This window comes from Xiphophorus couchianus, chromosome 7 (assembly GCF_001444195.1).
Source record: "Xiphophorus couchianus chromosome 7, X_couchianus-1.0, whole genome shotgun sequence".
NCBI lineage: Eukaryota > Metazoa > Chordata > Actinopteri > Cyprinodontiformes > Poeciliidae > Xiphophorus > Xiphophorus couchianus.
In genome coordinates, this window is record NC_040234.1 from 6953143 (window position 1) to 6968201 (window position 15059).

Genomic DNA, 15059 nt, shown 5'->3' on the forward strand with positions numbered 1-15059 from the left:
TACATCATTTTTCTTCCAAATCTTAATAAAATACATTTAAGTTTGTTGGTAATGGGACCAAAGGAAAAAGAGTTCAAGGCATATGGATATTCTTGGAAAGTACAGAACATTTTTGTTATGTTATTCTTCTAAAATTGAAAATAATCCAAAATGACCTTACTGTCAATTTTTAAAAAATCTTTAATGACAGTGAATTGTTTCCAAGCAACACATTGTCGTGCGACAGCAGTGATTACTGGACTCTCCACGTGAGAAACACAGCAGCTCTTCCTATCAGGGCTTTGCTGACACCCTGTGGTGAAGACGTAAACATGACTTCTGCATTTTCCCCTCACAACTTTCCTCTCTTCTACAGAACTAACAGGACACTCATTCCCCCATCCAAAACAGACGACCTTTACCCCAAAGTGCGGCACACAGGATCTCGGAGTTGAACCTCTTCTTGTACTTGCGGATCTCCGGCGTGTCGCTCTGAGGGCGGGTGTTGACCGGGTTGACGTTGACCACAGAGCCTTTCCGGGACGGGTCGGCCCTCAGCGCCTCCGCCAGCCGGGCGTCGTTCGCGTAGCCTAAAAGGTCAAAGGGAAGGGCTCAGGTAGGACGGTGAAATGAATTTACCTGACGGGGTGAGGATCCGTTAGAAAAGCGTTTTCTTCAAGTGGAAAGTAATTGAGGGCCATAAAATGTTGATCTTTTTTTTAAAAAAAATTTTTTTGCTAGTTTTGTTTAAAATAAAGTATTTAAAATTTTTCCCCTTTCACCTGGACAATTATAAACAAAACCAAATTTTCAAATAAAACAAATAAGTCTGGTTTCTGTAGAAAAGGGTGCTGCAAACCCATGTACAGTACAGTGAACCCTCGTTTTTTGCAGAAGTTGGGTTCCGAAAAAAACTTGTGATAGGCGAAATCCTGAAGTAGTTACCTTTATTTTTTACAATTATTATACAGCATAATTAAATGCTCTACATTGAAACCAAAGAACAAAACCTGTTTTTTTAACAAATATAATGCTTTCTTACAAATAACTACAGTAAAATAATCATTTTAGTCGTCAATACGAAGTACAGTAGGACAAATTGTGACTGGCGTATTTCACTGTTCCTCTGACTGTGACGCTGCGGCCTGACTTCACTCTCTAGTGGCTTTTTCTTCTGAAGCCTGTGGTGCAGGTGTGTTTTTTCTAGAGAAGAACATAGTTGTTATCGGTAGTTGTTGTTGTCGCTCTTTTTTCTTCTGGGCAAAAATATTTGCCAGAATTTGCCAAGCTGTATATTTAAATACCGTAAAGTTATTGGCACACAGGTAGAGAAGAAGCACGGAGACTGTTTAGCCAATCAGGACGCAGAACACAATGCACTGTGAAAAAAAAAACTGCACAAAAATCCCCGCGAAGCAACGAGGCCGTGAAAGGTGAACCGCGTTATAGCGAGGGCTCACTGAACATCTGATACATAAATCTCAAGAACACCAGTTGTTTTCTGCATCTTTTATTGTGTGTATTCTCAACCGATTTTCACCAACTCAAATTAAAGACTTATTAAGACCACTGTGAATGCAATTTAAGACTTTAATCGCGACAAAAATCTTCAAAGGGAAATCGTAAATGAATTAATTGTAAGGGTTAAAAAATAAGAAATGAGCCATGACAAAGACGAAGATCATCTAGTCAACTGCTGATATATTTGCACTTACCCAATGCATGTTATGAAGCTAGCTAACTTTACCGTTGCTAGCTATCTTGCAAAGACACTGGTATAGTGGTAGAAGCAATGGCTTTCAGCCGCAGAATGCACTGAAAATGTCTGCGCGCGACTCAAAAGTTTCACATAACAGTAAAGATCCGCAAGAAAAAAGAAAACTACAAAGAATATATGTAGTTTATTAAACAGTCCTGCCACGGCAACATTTAAGACCTGTGATTAACAACTTACTGTTTTACAATGAATTTAAAACATTTTAAGGCCTTATGTTTAGGTACACAAATGTAAGACTTTTTATGGATACGCAGTCAGCATGACAAGATATCGGTCGCTCGTTCTTTGGAAAACATCTTGCTTTATTTAGCCAAGTTTACCAAATGGGTGCAGCAAAATCTGCTGTTGAGTAAAAACCACATGATGTTTGTGGCCCTATTTCCAAAACACACATGACAAAAGATAAATACTTTGTGTTGTACCTTCCACTTTTAGAAGATATGTATTTTGCTTTTGAAAGGCACTGACATTTACTTTGCAAGATTATTTTTCTTTTAAAACTCCATCCAAGGAAAACCAAGTTTGTGCATTTCTTTTTGTGGTCAAGGATTGCGCAAAATCATTTAGAGGGTCGCAAATGTTCACACTTTGGACACCCTGGCTATACGGTGAACTAGAGGCAGAAAATGTTCTTTTAAAACAGCATCTGGAAAACTGATATGATCAGAGGATTATGAGTTCGATATGGAAAATGTTGAGAGTGCTTTCAGTGATTACAGACAGGATCAACCCTTGGGAGTGAGCGGCTCTCATCTGTTTCACCGCTGCTTTCTAGAAATGTTTGGAGATCTGAACAATTAAATCAACGTACAGCAGAGGTCACTGGCTGGTCACCAGCCGCATTAGAGGAGGCAGGGACTCGGCATACCGGTCCTTAACAGTTGGCCTCGATCACAGCAGCATGACGGTGATGGAAACACGAGGGCCGCTGCGATAAGAGTGTTTTGTTTGTAAACTGGGGTGGATTTTAAACCCTATGAACTCGGCAGAGTCCAAATTACCAAGCCGAGTCTGTACGGTTTATTTCTGGGAAGGTCTCACACACTCAGCTTCTAACCTTTGGAGTTCAAAGCATCTGGTTCTGATTTTGGTTCCCAACCGGAGATCATACGTGCAGCTGGAAGCAGCGAGTAACTCAGGAGAGAGGCTGACTGGTCAGAAACTAAATTAAGGAGGATCCGTTTGATCAAAGAACAGAGGAAACTCTCTGTTTGACCTCAGATAAAACCAAAGCAGAGGGACGGACCTCGGGGATCATAACGAGATCAAATTCTTCAACGACGCTTAGCAGACTGCTCTCTCAGTTATGTAGCATCTTACTGAGCATTATTATGAAAAACAAAAACACATTTCCTAGTTCCACCGGCAGATTATTTCACTTATAACATGGGGAAAATATCTTGTTATATCTGCCAATGAAACTAGTACTTTTTCATCAATATTAAGGAATTATTTACTCAAAGCAAGCCTCTATATCCTCCTGAAAAGTTACAAGTAAGTTAGTTTTGTCGTATTTGCACTAGAAACTAGATCAAAAATACTTGGTAAGATTTTGTGTTTAAATAATTACCTCCTTCAGGTCACTTAGTGACCTGAAGTGGTCACTAAGCGACAGAGGAAACTGGTTTATTTAAATCAGTTTTTAATCAGCATGCCGTGTAAAAATGATCCGGACACCTACCGACATTGTTGAGGGCGCTGCCAGTCGATGGAGACACTTGGAGGAGGCGTGGGTCAATGAACGGCGTGAAAGACGAAGAGGACTTGTGTTTCTGCATGTTGTTACTCGACTGGCTCTATTCAGGGAAAAGGAGGTATTAAAAAATGATCAATCACTGATTAATCATGGATGGTTGGGGGTTTTTTAAGGACCAAAAGTAAAACTGCATTCATGAAGACTAGCTAACATGACACGCGTTTCTGTATGTTTCATGCAAACATAATGGGCAATGCAATCCAGGGGTACAAAAATAAAACAATAAAAGGTAAAAGAAAAAGAAAACTATATGGATGTGGGTGACTAAGTGGAAAACAATGACACAAAAGGGAAACAAATGTAGATTTTTTTTCCGTGGATTGAAAGCATACTTGCCGTTGTACTGTTTACTGGCTTGTGTGCTATGAGCTACTGTCTGGGGAATATAAGAACGAACCGTTTGCTGAAAATAGGCAACATTAAGATAGATGATGAGACACACAGTAGAAGTTCCTGGTCATATTTTCATCAGAAGCACACACACTGTCTCAGGAGGAACTGTAATCAATAGTCCAGTGACGATAGATCTTTTCACCTGGATTAATTTTGCTTAAAAAAAAACAGCATTCAATCATATTTCCAAATTTCCCCCAGAGGAGTGGTGAAGTAGTGGAAAGTAGAGGGCACTGTTCTGATAAAAACTCTGTAATTAGTTTTTCTCGCTTTATTTGCGATCTAAAATCCGAACATGTTGGCCTCCTGGCAAATATGTGTGAAAATGAATCCACCTTTTATTGTAGCAGCAAGAATCCAAACTTTAATCTTTGTCCACGCTTGTTTGGTGGGAAAGAATGTAAACATTTGTAACAAAAAAATTTACAAACTTATTAATGAGCGACAGTTATTGGCACCGTGAACAACCAATATAAACAAAACTGTTCTATAGTTTATAAAGCTGATCATAATTTTGAGGTACTTCTAATTGGTAATCCGATAACTACTGTTTACTTTTGGTGTAGATGTGACATGATCACGTCTTGACATCACAGCGCAAAGAAAGAGTTTACATAAAATCAAGAGAATTTTACTGTCATGAACAGCTGGATGTCATAGAAAAACAATGTGTCTTCTGTCAGAGGCTTCTTCAAATTCGTTGGAATACAGACCGCTACAGGAGATCCAACAACTCTTTAAATAATTTTGAATAATTTGAGGTCCAACAACATTTAATTTCCCTTTGGGATCAATAAAGTAGTTCTGAATTTTGAATCGAATTGAATTTCGAATGTAGGAGGAAGATAAAGTTTCTGGGAAGATAAGCGGCATTTGGAGTCACCAAAATAAACAAAATGCTCGAAACAAACATATTACTTGTTCAGTAGTGATTCTAGAAAAAATAAATAAATAATCTAAGACGGAGACTCACAGCAGCAAACACTCCAGGTGGATTTGGCATAAAATAACATGTATGGCAGCCACTTGTTAAGCACGGTGGAGGATATGTCATGCTGCACACCGACTGTGATTTCAAAAGCTTACTATATTTTGGAGTATGTCAAGATTTTATATAGAAATCAAGTTTATTTGTGTAGCACATTTCAGCAACAAAGCGGTTAAAAGTGCAGAATGTGCCAGAAAATGTAATATGTTGTCACTGGGTCTTTCAATGGGATAATGATTAAAGGAATATGGTCCAATCAAGTCAGAAACGGTTCATAAAGCCCTCGCTCTGTATGCCCCAACATTGTGAAGATTGCACTAAGCGCTCTTGTATCAGTAAGAGACGTTGCACAAGGCTTTGAAAGCAGGAATATCAATAAATGTGCCAATAATTATTGCTTAATAGCATCTTTTTTTCCATAAATGAGTTAATGTACTGACATTAAAGTTGTTGTTTTTTCTAAATTTGTCTGTGTCAGATTATGCAGCTGCAATAAAAGCCAAATTTATCTGAAGGCTTTTCACACATCTTCACCAGGGGTCCCAACAAGCCGTTCGTGTCTGGACTACGCCGCTGTCTGCCCGGCTCTGCTGGCGCCGGGGCTGGGTGACGTACCTCTGCCAGAATGCCGAGCTTCTCCAGCGGGCTCTGGGGGGACATGGCGGAGGGACTGGCAAGGCTGGAAGAAGAAGGGGAGCTGGATGCAGAGGAGGAAGGGGAGGAGTGGTGGCTCTGCTGGATCAGGTCTGGGAGGTGATGGATGCGGCCGGCAAAGCCGTTCCGGTCAGGGTGCTGCGTGGGGTGATGGTGGTGGTGATGGTGGTGGTGGTGTTGGTGTGGGGGGCTGGGGGTGTGGAAGATGAGTCCCTGCGCAGGCGCCGAGCCGGGGCTCGGAGGGAAGCCCGCGAGCAGGCTAAGGGTCTGCGTTTGGCCCGACGTGGGGGCCGTGCGCTTTCTGTTGTCACCTGCGCTCTGGAAGTAGAAAGAGGGGTAGACAACTGTGGGTCTATGTGTGTTCCTGATGAGCTCAGGGGACGGGAACGTGTTAGCTGGAGCGAAGGGCAAGCTACAGTGGCTAATCTACAGGTGAAAAGAAAAACTCTGGTTAGTAGCTTGTTATTGGGTTAGACTCTGAAGTTAACTCTGCTCATCCTTGGAACTATTTAAAACTGCAGCAGTCGTCTTTTGTCGCCGGATTGACATTTACGGTGCATGAAAATGGTAAGATGACCTTTTTCACATGTCATGTTACAACCACAGACCTTAGAAGCTGCATTTCCATTACAAATGTGAGTAAATCTTTGTCAACACTCTCCTGATGTCAAAAAAACAGACAATTTCGCAATTGCGGCGTTTCCATTTTATGAGAAACGAAATTAAAATCACGCATGAATACGGCTATTGATGCGACACCAGACAATATGGTAGCTTAAATCAAAGCACGCTCATGCTAAAATGGTCCAGTTAAAGTCCGGACCGCAGCCCACTTGAGAATTTGTGGCAAAACGTGAAACTTGACGTTCACTGAAGATCTTATTTCAATCTTTTTAAATGATCTTTCAATCATTTAAAAAGAAAAAGACAATAAAAACGGAGGCTCTAGTTGGTCAAAACGGGTCGAAACAGCATCGTTTTGACCTGGAACTGAGTACAGATGGATGCCACCTGCAAGTGGTGGTTGTAACATGAAGAAATGTGAAAAATGGTTAAAGGATGTTTGCATCCCTTGAAAAGGTAATGTCACCTTACCTGTATTACATAAAGAATTTAGTTTTATTACAAGATTTTTTTTTGTTGGTTTCATTTTAAATAAAAAAAAATTCTGCAATTGGCTTTAAATGTTAGGCTTTTCCTGTCATCACAACTGCAAAGTATGTAAGAACAGAAAATAATCAACAACATACAAACAAAATGAAAGAACACTGGGGATAGGAATAAAAAACAACAGCATGATGGTAAAAACAGAAGGCGTGCAGTAAATAAATGTTTTTGTTTTCTTTTCTTTTCCCTCCTCACTCGGCCGGTACCTGTCTGACAACCAGCGTGCTGTCTTTGCATCGAGTCGTTCCTGCTTCGTTCTCGCCCTCGTCGTGGACTATCATGGTTTTCACCGACTCCGTCTCGCCGTTGCTCAGCTTGGAAGAGCTGCGGGAGTGAAGGCGGCTTAAAAACCCTGGTGCTTTCTAAGCTGACGGACACCTTGTCTGCCCTGCTGGCTACGTACACAGCTTTGGAGTCCTCTGGGCCAGACGTCGACTCTTCGCCTGCCTCCTGGTCCACCTCTTCGTCGTCGTCTTCGTCGGTGGTGTCCGAGTCTTCGCTGGAGGACGAATAATCCGTCACCTTGTTCTGGGGACGAACATCGTCTACTGCACGCAGCTCCTTGGCCAGAGCGGTCAGGTCCTACAAGATCAGAAAGGTGGAAAAGTTCTTCATTTCAACATATTTTCTTTTTGCTTATGCGAGTTTTGCCCCATTTTGACGCCGGTAGTTAGCAGAGATGACAGCATGTTGTATTATTGATTGTCTTTAAGTGAAGCAGGAACCAGCAAGCTGCTGGAGAGGAAGTAGTTGTAGAGGTAAAACCAGCCAATGAGAAGCCAAACAGATGCGAGGAGAGAAATGATCGTACAGCTGATGCTCTGCGAGCTGCTGGAGAGAAGGTTAGTGGATTAATTTGAATGATTAAACCATAAAAAAAGAGCTGTAAAGATGGAAAAAGTGAATCACTTCATCAATGTTACAGAAAGCGTGGGTTAAAATGGCAGCCAAGAGAGTCCGGCGGGGAAAGGAGTCAAACAAGAAGTGGAGCAAGGCAGCTCAGTCCAACAACTAACATCCGATTGGATCGCTCAAGGATGGAGAGCAGGAAGAGTGGGACAAAAACCCAAAAAATTTCAAACAAACCCACAAAGCTCGAGGTTCTAGATCTAAGGCAGCTAGAGCGCTATACGGTTCTGGCTCTGCTCTCACCGCTGGTTTGTTCGGCCTGACCAAGTCCCTCCTCTCCTCTGGCTTTTTCCCAGCATTCTCTGGTCGCTGGAGGGGCGAGCCCTCCGATTTGGAAGAAGCTGAAGAGGGTGGAGGAGGCGGTAATGTCAGAATAAAAAATAAATAAATGTATCTACAACTTAAAAATGTGCCAGTGTGGTTTTAGTCTAGCTTCTTCGCTAAAGCGGGATTATCTACAGCTTCCGCTTCGGCCTGCCGTGTATCTGGTGTTGAAAGTGCGTGGGAACTCACAGCGGGCCCTGAACCTCTCTCCAGAGTCGCACTGAGAGCTGGAGTTACTGGAGCTGCTGGAGGAACTGGAGCCTCCGCTGCCGCTACTACCGCTCGTTTTGGGAACCAGTTTCTCCACGCGTTCCCACAGGAGCCGCGGCTCTGCCGAACTGCAGAGGCAAGAGAGGCAGCGTGAAACGACCACATGACCCTCGAGCAGGGGAGACACTGTGGCTTGATGCTTACAACTACAAAAAATGCTAGAGAAAAGAATTCAAGTTTTCTAAGACTTGTTTGCTAATTCTGTTTTCTTTTAAATGCACCTTTAAGTCTCTAATTACAAGAATTAGTCATAAAAGTAAGGCTCTTTAAGTGCCATATTGCTTTATTTCTTGATGCAGAAAAGTATAAAACGGTGCAGATAATCACTTTGAAATGATCAATAAAGAGCAAAAATAATAATTAACTGGAAGGAGTTTAGATTTCTGACATTAGAAAGTTAACATTTGTTTTTGTTTTTCAGTTTCAATAAAAAAATAATCCATTTTAAGGAACTTTTCAACAGCACACCCAGAAGGAGAATCCTGCTGAAGAACATCCAAACTCATTTCCTGGAAACGTTTTACAAGAAAACATCTTTAACATCTAATTTTGTTTGCTTAATTCTACTAACATGTATATTCTCCACAGGTATTGATACTTCTGGTAAAGATGTGAAAAAAGAAAGCCTTGAGATAAATGTTAAAGAACCATGGTGTCCACACAAAACACTTCATTTTCTTCCCCCTCCTGATTCAGTTTTAGAATTGTTCCTAAACTATTATTCTCATTTTGTAAAGAATACATGCACCTACATAAAAGTTGTTTTATACATAGATCATGTAAAAAAAATAAATAAATAAAAAAAAGTTTAGATTTATTCTTTATGCTCCTGGGATGCCAATAATTATGGTGGGAACTGTTATTTAATATATTTGTAGTAAAGTCTTACTACGTGCCACATCGTGTTTCTGTAACTCAGTCGAGCTCCACTAGAATGTTTTACATTGAATTTACAAGCTTGTTCAGTGGTTTTACATTGTTTTTAGATATGAATGTGCATTATGTCAATTTGTTTTTGTTTTCACTTTACATTAATCCCACTAGAATACAGAATATTGTACATCCACAAATAATATAATAACTAAAAATAATTTCCAGGCTTCTATTTGTGTGTTTTGCACTAATAACTCAGTTTTTTTTTTTTTGAAGTAGTGGGAAAGAAGTGCTATGGAGTAAGAAAAGATGAGGGAATAAGAACAACACAAAAGCTAAAAAAAAAAAAAAAGTTCCCATACTGCTGAAAAACAAAACAAAACCAAAAACAACCCTCCACCTATCAGTGTTTACCTGCCAGCATTTCGGAGCATGTCCCTGCTCTGTGGGGCGTTGCTATGGTGATGAGGCGAGTCTCGCCTCGACAACACCGGAGACCTTGATGTTGTCCTGACGGGAACCTTTTGTGATAAAAACAGTGACCGGCTTACACATCAACGCGTCATTAGCAGAACACAGTCTGTGGAGCTCCAACAGCAGCAGCTTGGTCATGTGGATTTATGATTTGGAGTCCTGATCATTGTCAGAGTTTACAAAAAAAATAAATGTTTCACACACATTAAAATACCTAAGCTGACCTGAGAGGAGAAATACTAAGGAGTCATATTTGCAGCCAAAAGGCTGAAGTAACTGAATTCTCCTAACTACAGGAACATGGCAGGGTGATGGTTTTTTTTATGACAGGTTTTTATATCTGCAGGTGAAGAACTAACTTTGGCTCTGCAGGCTGGATTTCGGTCTTCGTGGGCTGAGCAATAAGTGTTCTGCCTGTACTTAGCAGTCTGGGTTCACTGGTGGAGAAATAGGAACATATTTCTACAGCGTAGCTAGGTAGACGTCGATGTACAGATTGTGTGTGTAGCTTTACCATGTCTTTGTGGTCAGGCAGCTAAGTGTAGTCGAAGGAAAGTGGTGAGACAGACTGTCCAAACTTGTCTTGGTGTTAACCATTTTCTTAGTAACCACAGCCTTTTTAGGAGCCAGATTGTTATGGTTGTCACCATAACAGTAGAGATGCATCAAGAAACGCTTCCAGGCCATGCTGACCACAACAGTTTTTGTAGTGAAAGTTGTTAGTGAAGGTAGAAAACACCAATTTGGCTAGCTTCAGGATCAGTAGCGTATTGAAAGGCGACGTTAAAAGAAAAGCAAACATGAGAGGCTCCTGAAAAATGACAGAATTATTACAGAGAGATGTCATCTATTAAACCGAAAATTAAACTTCGGTTGCTTTGGTTATTTCACTTTTGACTTTTGCTTTTGAACTAAGAAGTTTGTCGTGCTAGCTAGTAAGCTAACATGGCCTGATGAAAACAGGAGGTAAAAGAAGGAGCTGCCTGTCACATGATGTCAATTCTAAAGAGCTGACTTTAGCTGATGAGAAGAAGGCTGAACATATTGCAACAAATTTGCTCTGTTTTAAGATTTTAAGCTTTCAACCCCCGTCAGTCATGGAACGTGATAGATTTAGAAATATTTGAAGCAGTTAAGAGATCTGAGAAGGACACATTGTCCAGGGAAGTCAGACAAAATCAGATTATTAGCATTGCAACTAGCAATGCTAATAAGCTGTTTGCTAATATAAAAGCATCTGATAAAAGCGTTTTAGACTGGAAACCATTTCAAATGTCAACTTTGTAATTATTCCACCTTGAAAATAAATATAAGACAAAACCCAAATCTCCTATCTGTTAACAGCAACTCTGTCAGTAAGCTAGCTTTCTTTGAGCTAATGCTAATTCAGATATTGTCTCCATCTTTCCAAGAATATTTACATAAATAGGGGGAATGCAATTGCTCACATCTGCTGAGGACTGCTCAATCAACACATAAAAAAAAAGTCAAAAACATTTTTCTACAACAAATACGATGATGAAATACTGTCGCTAACATTAAAATGCTGGAGGCCAGAATTGCCATCTCATTGGATCAAAAACAAAAACATGCAAATTCCAATCAAGTCCCCCAGCGACACTAAACCACACTACACGGGGCCCGATCTTACCCTCGGCGGGCCGTCTTCTGACGGGACCTTTTCATGGGGCATGGGTCTGGACTGGGGATGGGTTTGTGGCTCAGTGCGTGCAGGCGCTGATGGTAAGAATGACGGCGATGACGAGGAGGATGCAGGATGATGGTGTTGGTGGGGTTCATGGCTTTTGTGTGGGTGGTAGTTTTCAAAGCTAGGTGTTAGCGGCTCGGTGAAGGAGTGCGACCGGGACATGACGGGTGGGGTTGCAGCAGATGAGTTTGGCGAGGCCACACTGCTGCTGCTCTTGAGAGCAGCCAGATGGGAACGGACCTTTTAGACGACAAGACAGAACACAACGGGGAGCACGGATCAGTCTGCATGCAGATAACCCAAACAAGGAGGGGGTATTCATTCATTCTTAGAGTCTTGTAAGGTTGGAGCATCTTGTAGCCGAGGAACTATGACATGAACTGCAATTACAGTTCACCGGAGAAGTATCATTACCCTCAATGTAATTTATAAGGTAATAGACACACACTAAATGGTTCCTCATTGTGAAATTGAATCATTTTTACGAATACAATACCAAAGTAAGGCACACATTGGTATTTGGACTTTCTAATCAATGTTTTGTAGAACCACCTTTCACTGTTGGCCCTTTGGGGTATGTCTCTACTGCTTATGTTTGAATCAGCGAACATTAATTTTCTAGGTTTGCCACAGATTCTTAATTGTACTGAGGCCTGAACTTTGACTGGCTCATCCCAACACATGAATATATTTTGAGTAAATCCAAACCATTGTACTGTAGCTCTGGCTGTTGGTTCACAGTTTGTTGGAAGGCAGTCTCACATCTTTCCCAGCCACCAGCAGGTTTGCTCCCTGAATTGGCTCCATCCATCTCTCTTACCCACTCTGACCAGCTTCCTTGTCTTTCCTGGAGAAAATCATCCCCACGACATGATGGTGTGTTTACGGTAATGGGGTAGGGTTTGATTTCTGAAACACCGAGTGTCACCGGCTTCCCCTTGTTTTCTATGTCTTCTCTAACGGTGACTTATTCTGGACTTTCCTTTCTTCGTCCATAAAGACTGTGCTACGTCTTTGCTTAATGCACGAGCACCTGCACCTTGGTAGGTTTGCAGATGTGCCATGTTCTTTTCTTTCTCAGATGATGAACTGTGAGGTGTTTGAAGCTTGGACTATTGCTTTTAACCTAACCTGGGTTTAACCTTTTCGACAACCGTTTCGCTGTCCTTCATGCTGTGATTCTTGGTCTTCGTGGTTCTATTTGTTCTGAGGCCTTCGAATTGCACTTAGGGTTACTAAAGTAAAGGGGTTAAACTAAAGGGCATGGCACACTCATTGTGATTTGTAAATTAGTGAATCACTTTCCTCCCATTTTACAATTATGTACTTCTTAGGGTTTAATCTGTTAACTAAAATTTCCAAAATAATACATTGTAGTTTTAAAATGATTTACTTCATCTAACGCTGTTCGCCTGACAAGGCTCCAGAGGCACAGCCTCAGCACAGCAGAGAGGGCCGCTTGTTTATGTTCAGCTTCCTGTCAAGGTTACATGAAAAGCCTCTTCATGCAAGAGGCTTTTCTGCCTCTTACAACACAGTTCCCAGGGTTTCACTCTGACGCTATGAAAATGGTAGCAATAATAAAGAAGGATGTTGTATAATTAATATTTAAATGAGCGTATAAAAGGCATTACACTGGAGCTGAGATATTAGCTGCAATGCTTCATGTGACGGGCCTTACTTTATATGCATAAACTCCCTTTTGCAGCTGGTAAGGATTCAAATCTGATAGTATAATTAAATGACATAATGCAGAAGCAAAAGGAAAGCAGTGTAGTTAACCTTCTCACACATTAATTCAATCCGGGAAGGGCTACAAGGGTGGTACATCGGACACTTTGAGCTGGGGTCAAATCTTCTTCTTCTTCTTCTTAATCTTGTCAGTGTATCAGAAACCTTTTAAAACCAAAGAGTAAGCAGATGCAACCAGCAGTCTCACTCCCTAAATGTAAGGGTGAAGATTAAGAATAACTGATGTTTCCAAAAAAACAACAACAACAAAAAAAAAAACCCAGGGATCTGCTATATTTATAAAACAGAGTGCAATATCTGATGCAGAAGTGTGTTATGTAACATTAACACCCAAAGATATAAATATGTTTTAGCACAGGCGTGACTAACAAAGCTCCAAACCTTTACAGAGCCCCTTCAACGTGGAGAACAAAAAATAATTTACATGTCACACAAGTTTTGAGAGGTCACCAGCAAAAATACTGTATTTTAAAACTCCAATGTTAGCCCTCTAACTCTTGAGTATTACAAGGTTTTCCTATATTTATTAACATGGTAAATTTATCAGGTGATGCAGACATGTTGTAGCTTCTTCCTCACTGTCTCAGGCGTGTATTCTGGGTACCGTTTGAGGCAGCGATGGCAACTCTACACCCGGGAGAAGTTTTTATTAAACTTACACTCACACTTTGGAAAATGTCCAGATGCACGTCTCCTAAGCTAAACGCTTAACCCTTAGAAGACTTGTGTGACATTTTGCCGCAAACATCTGATTGTTATCTCTATGAACTTCAGTGTTGTTCTTACAGATTTCTGATTTTGTAATGTTCCAACACTGCAAATTCATGCATTTAATCGTGAAAATCTGTAGTGTTTTTCAAGCTAATTTATGACCTTTCAACTTCAAAGAATATCCCTGCTTTTACTTGTAAATATGAGAAGTTAATCTCAAAATTTCAGTTTTGATTGCCGAAAAAAAACCCCTCCTCTAATGCCATAATTTTTTTCTTTTATCAACAGTAGTATTATAAAAATGTAAATTTAACCACATTATTAAACTCTTGCACATGCCGTAACGTGTAGAAATATTGTCATGCATGCAGTTTTGCAAACGGCTGAATAAAAACAAGTTTCAAGGTCCTGCTTGCTGCCATCAGTAGCTACTCCTGCGTCAATGCTGCTGTGCAGAGCTACCAGAATGTATTTTTAATCCATTTCTGTCGTGACTCTCGACACACGTCGACAGAAACGCCACTTCACTTTGATTAACAGATAATTAGGCTTGCAGCTGTAATAAAGCTGAAGCTTCAGCTAACGTATAATTGTATAGGAGCTCTCTCCACGACTAATGTTGTAAAAAAAAGAAAAAGGATGAAGTTGTACTATTAAAAAATTTACATAGGCTGGCATGCAAACATGCATTTAAAGACAAACACTCTGCATGCACACAAACACTCCACCGGGCAGCAAAATGTCTAAAACCAACCTCTTGTTGTAAAGTTTGAATCCTATCTTTCGTCTAAACCAGGAGTTATAACTACCTCCTCTATTCTCCTAGTAACGTCATAAATGGGGGTTATGGGAGTATAAGTGAGAAAAAAAAGGTTTTCTAATCTGATTAGATAAAAAAAATATTTCAATCAATTATCTTAAATATTTATATGGATGAAAAGAGAGGCAATGTTAAGACACAAACCCACATCGAAGCTCACTGATAACCGTCTAAGAGGAGAAAGCTGACTGCTCAGCTTTACATTAAAAATGAAAGTCTAATAACACGCACGTGATTTATATAATTACCCTGATTTCACAACGCGACGGCGCCGCTTTTTCCGTTTTATTTAATCTGTGTCACGTTCGTGCCGATCGACTTTAATGAGCCGCAGTTATTCATGCAAAGCTGCTCCAGTCCCTCGCTGGGAAGAGACTATTACAGTCTGAGTCACTCCGATGCAAAATCTGGAGGCCTGTAAATTATAGATGCTGTTGAATACCAGCAGCGCAATGACGAGAAGCAGAACATGGAGCGGAGATGCCAAATATAGTGCAGAGATGT

General features: G+C 40.7%; 1 protein-coding gene across 7 annotated transcripts in view; it reads right to left on the reverse strand.

Moving 5' to 3' along the window:
- LOC114148813 (mitogen-activated protein kinase kinase kinase kinase 4-like) overlaps positions 1-15059 on the reverse strand; it is a 98299-nt gene that overhangs the window by 12991 nt on the left and 70249 nt on the right. For 3 of the 7 annotated variants that reach the window (XM_028024289.1, XM_028024288.1, XM_028024291.1), the window contains 9 exons: positions 11216-11512; positions 9505-9611; positions 8137-8285; positions 7867-7964; positions 7118-7296; positions 6921-7038; positions 5509-5865; positions 3438-3552; positions 402-569 (listed from right to left, as the gene is read on the reverse strand). In XM_028024289.1, coding sequence (XP_027880090.1) covers positions 402-569; positions 3438-3552; positions 5509-5865; positions 6921-7038; positions 7118-7296; positions 7867-7964; positions 8137-8285; positions 9505-9611; positions 11216-11512 — 1588 coding nt within the window. The remainder of the gene's footprint in view (positions 1-401; positions 570-3437; positions 3553-5508; positions 5866-6920; positions 7039-7117; positions 7297-7866; positions 7965-8136; positions 8286-9504; positions 9612-11215; positions 11513-15059) is intronic. The other 4 variants (XM_028024292.1, XM_028024290.1, XM_028024294.1 and 1 more) reach the window with 4 other exon arrangements.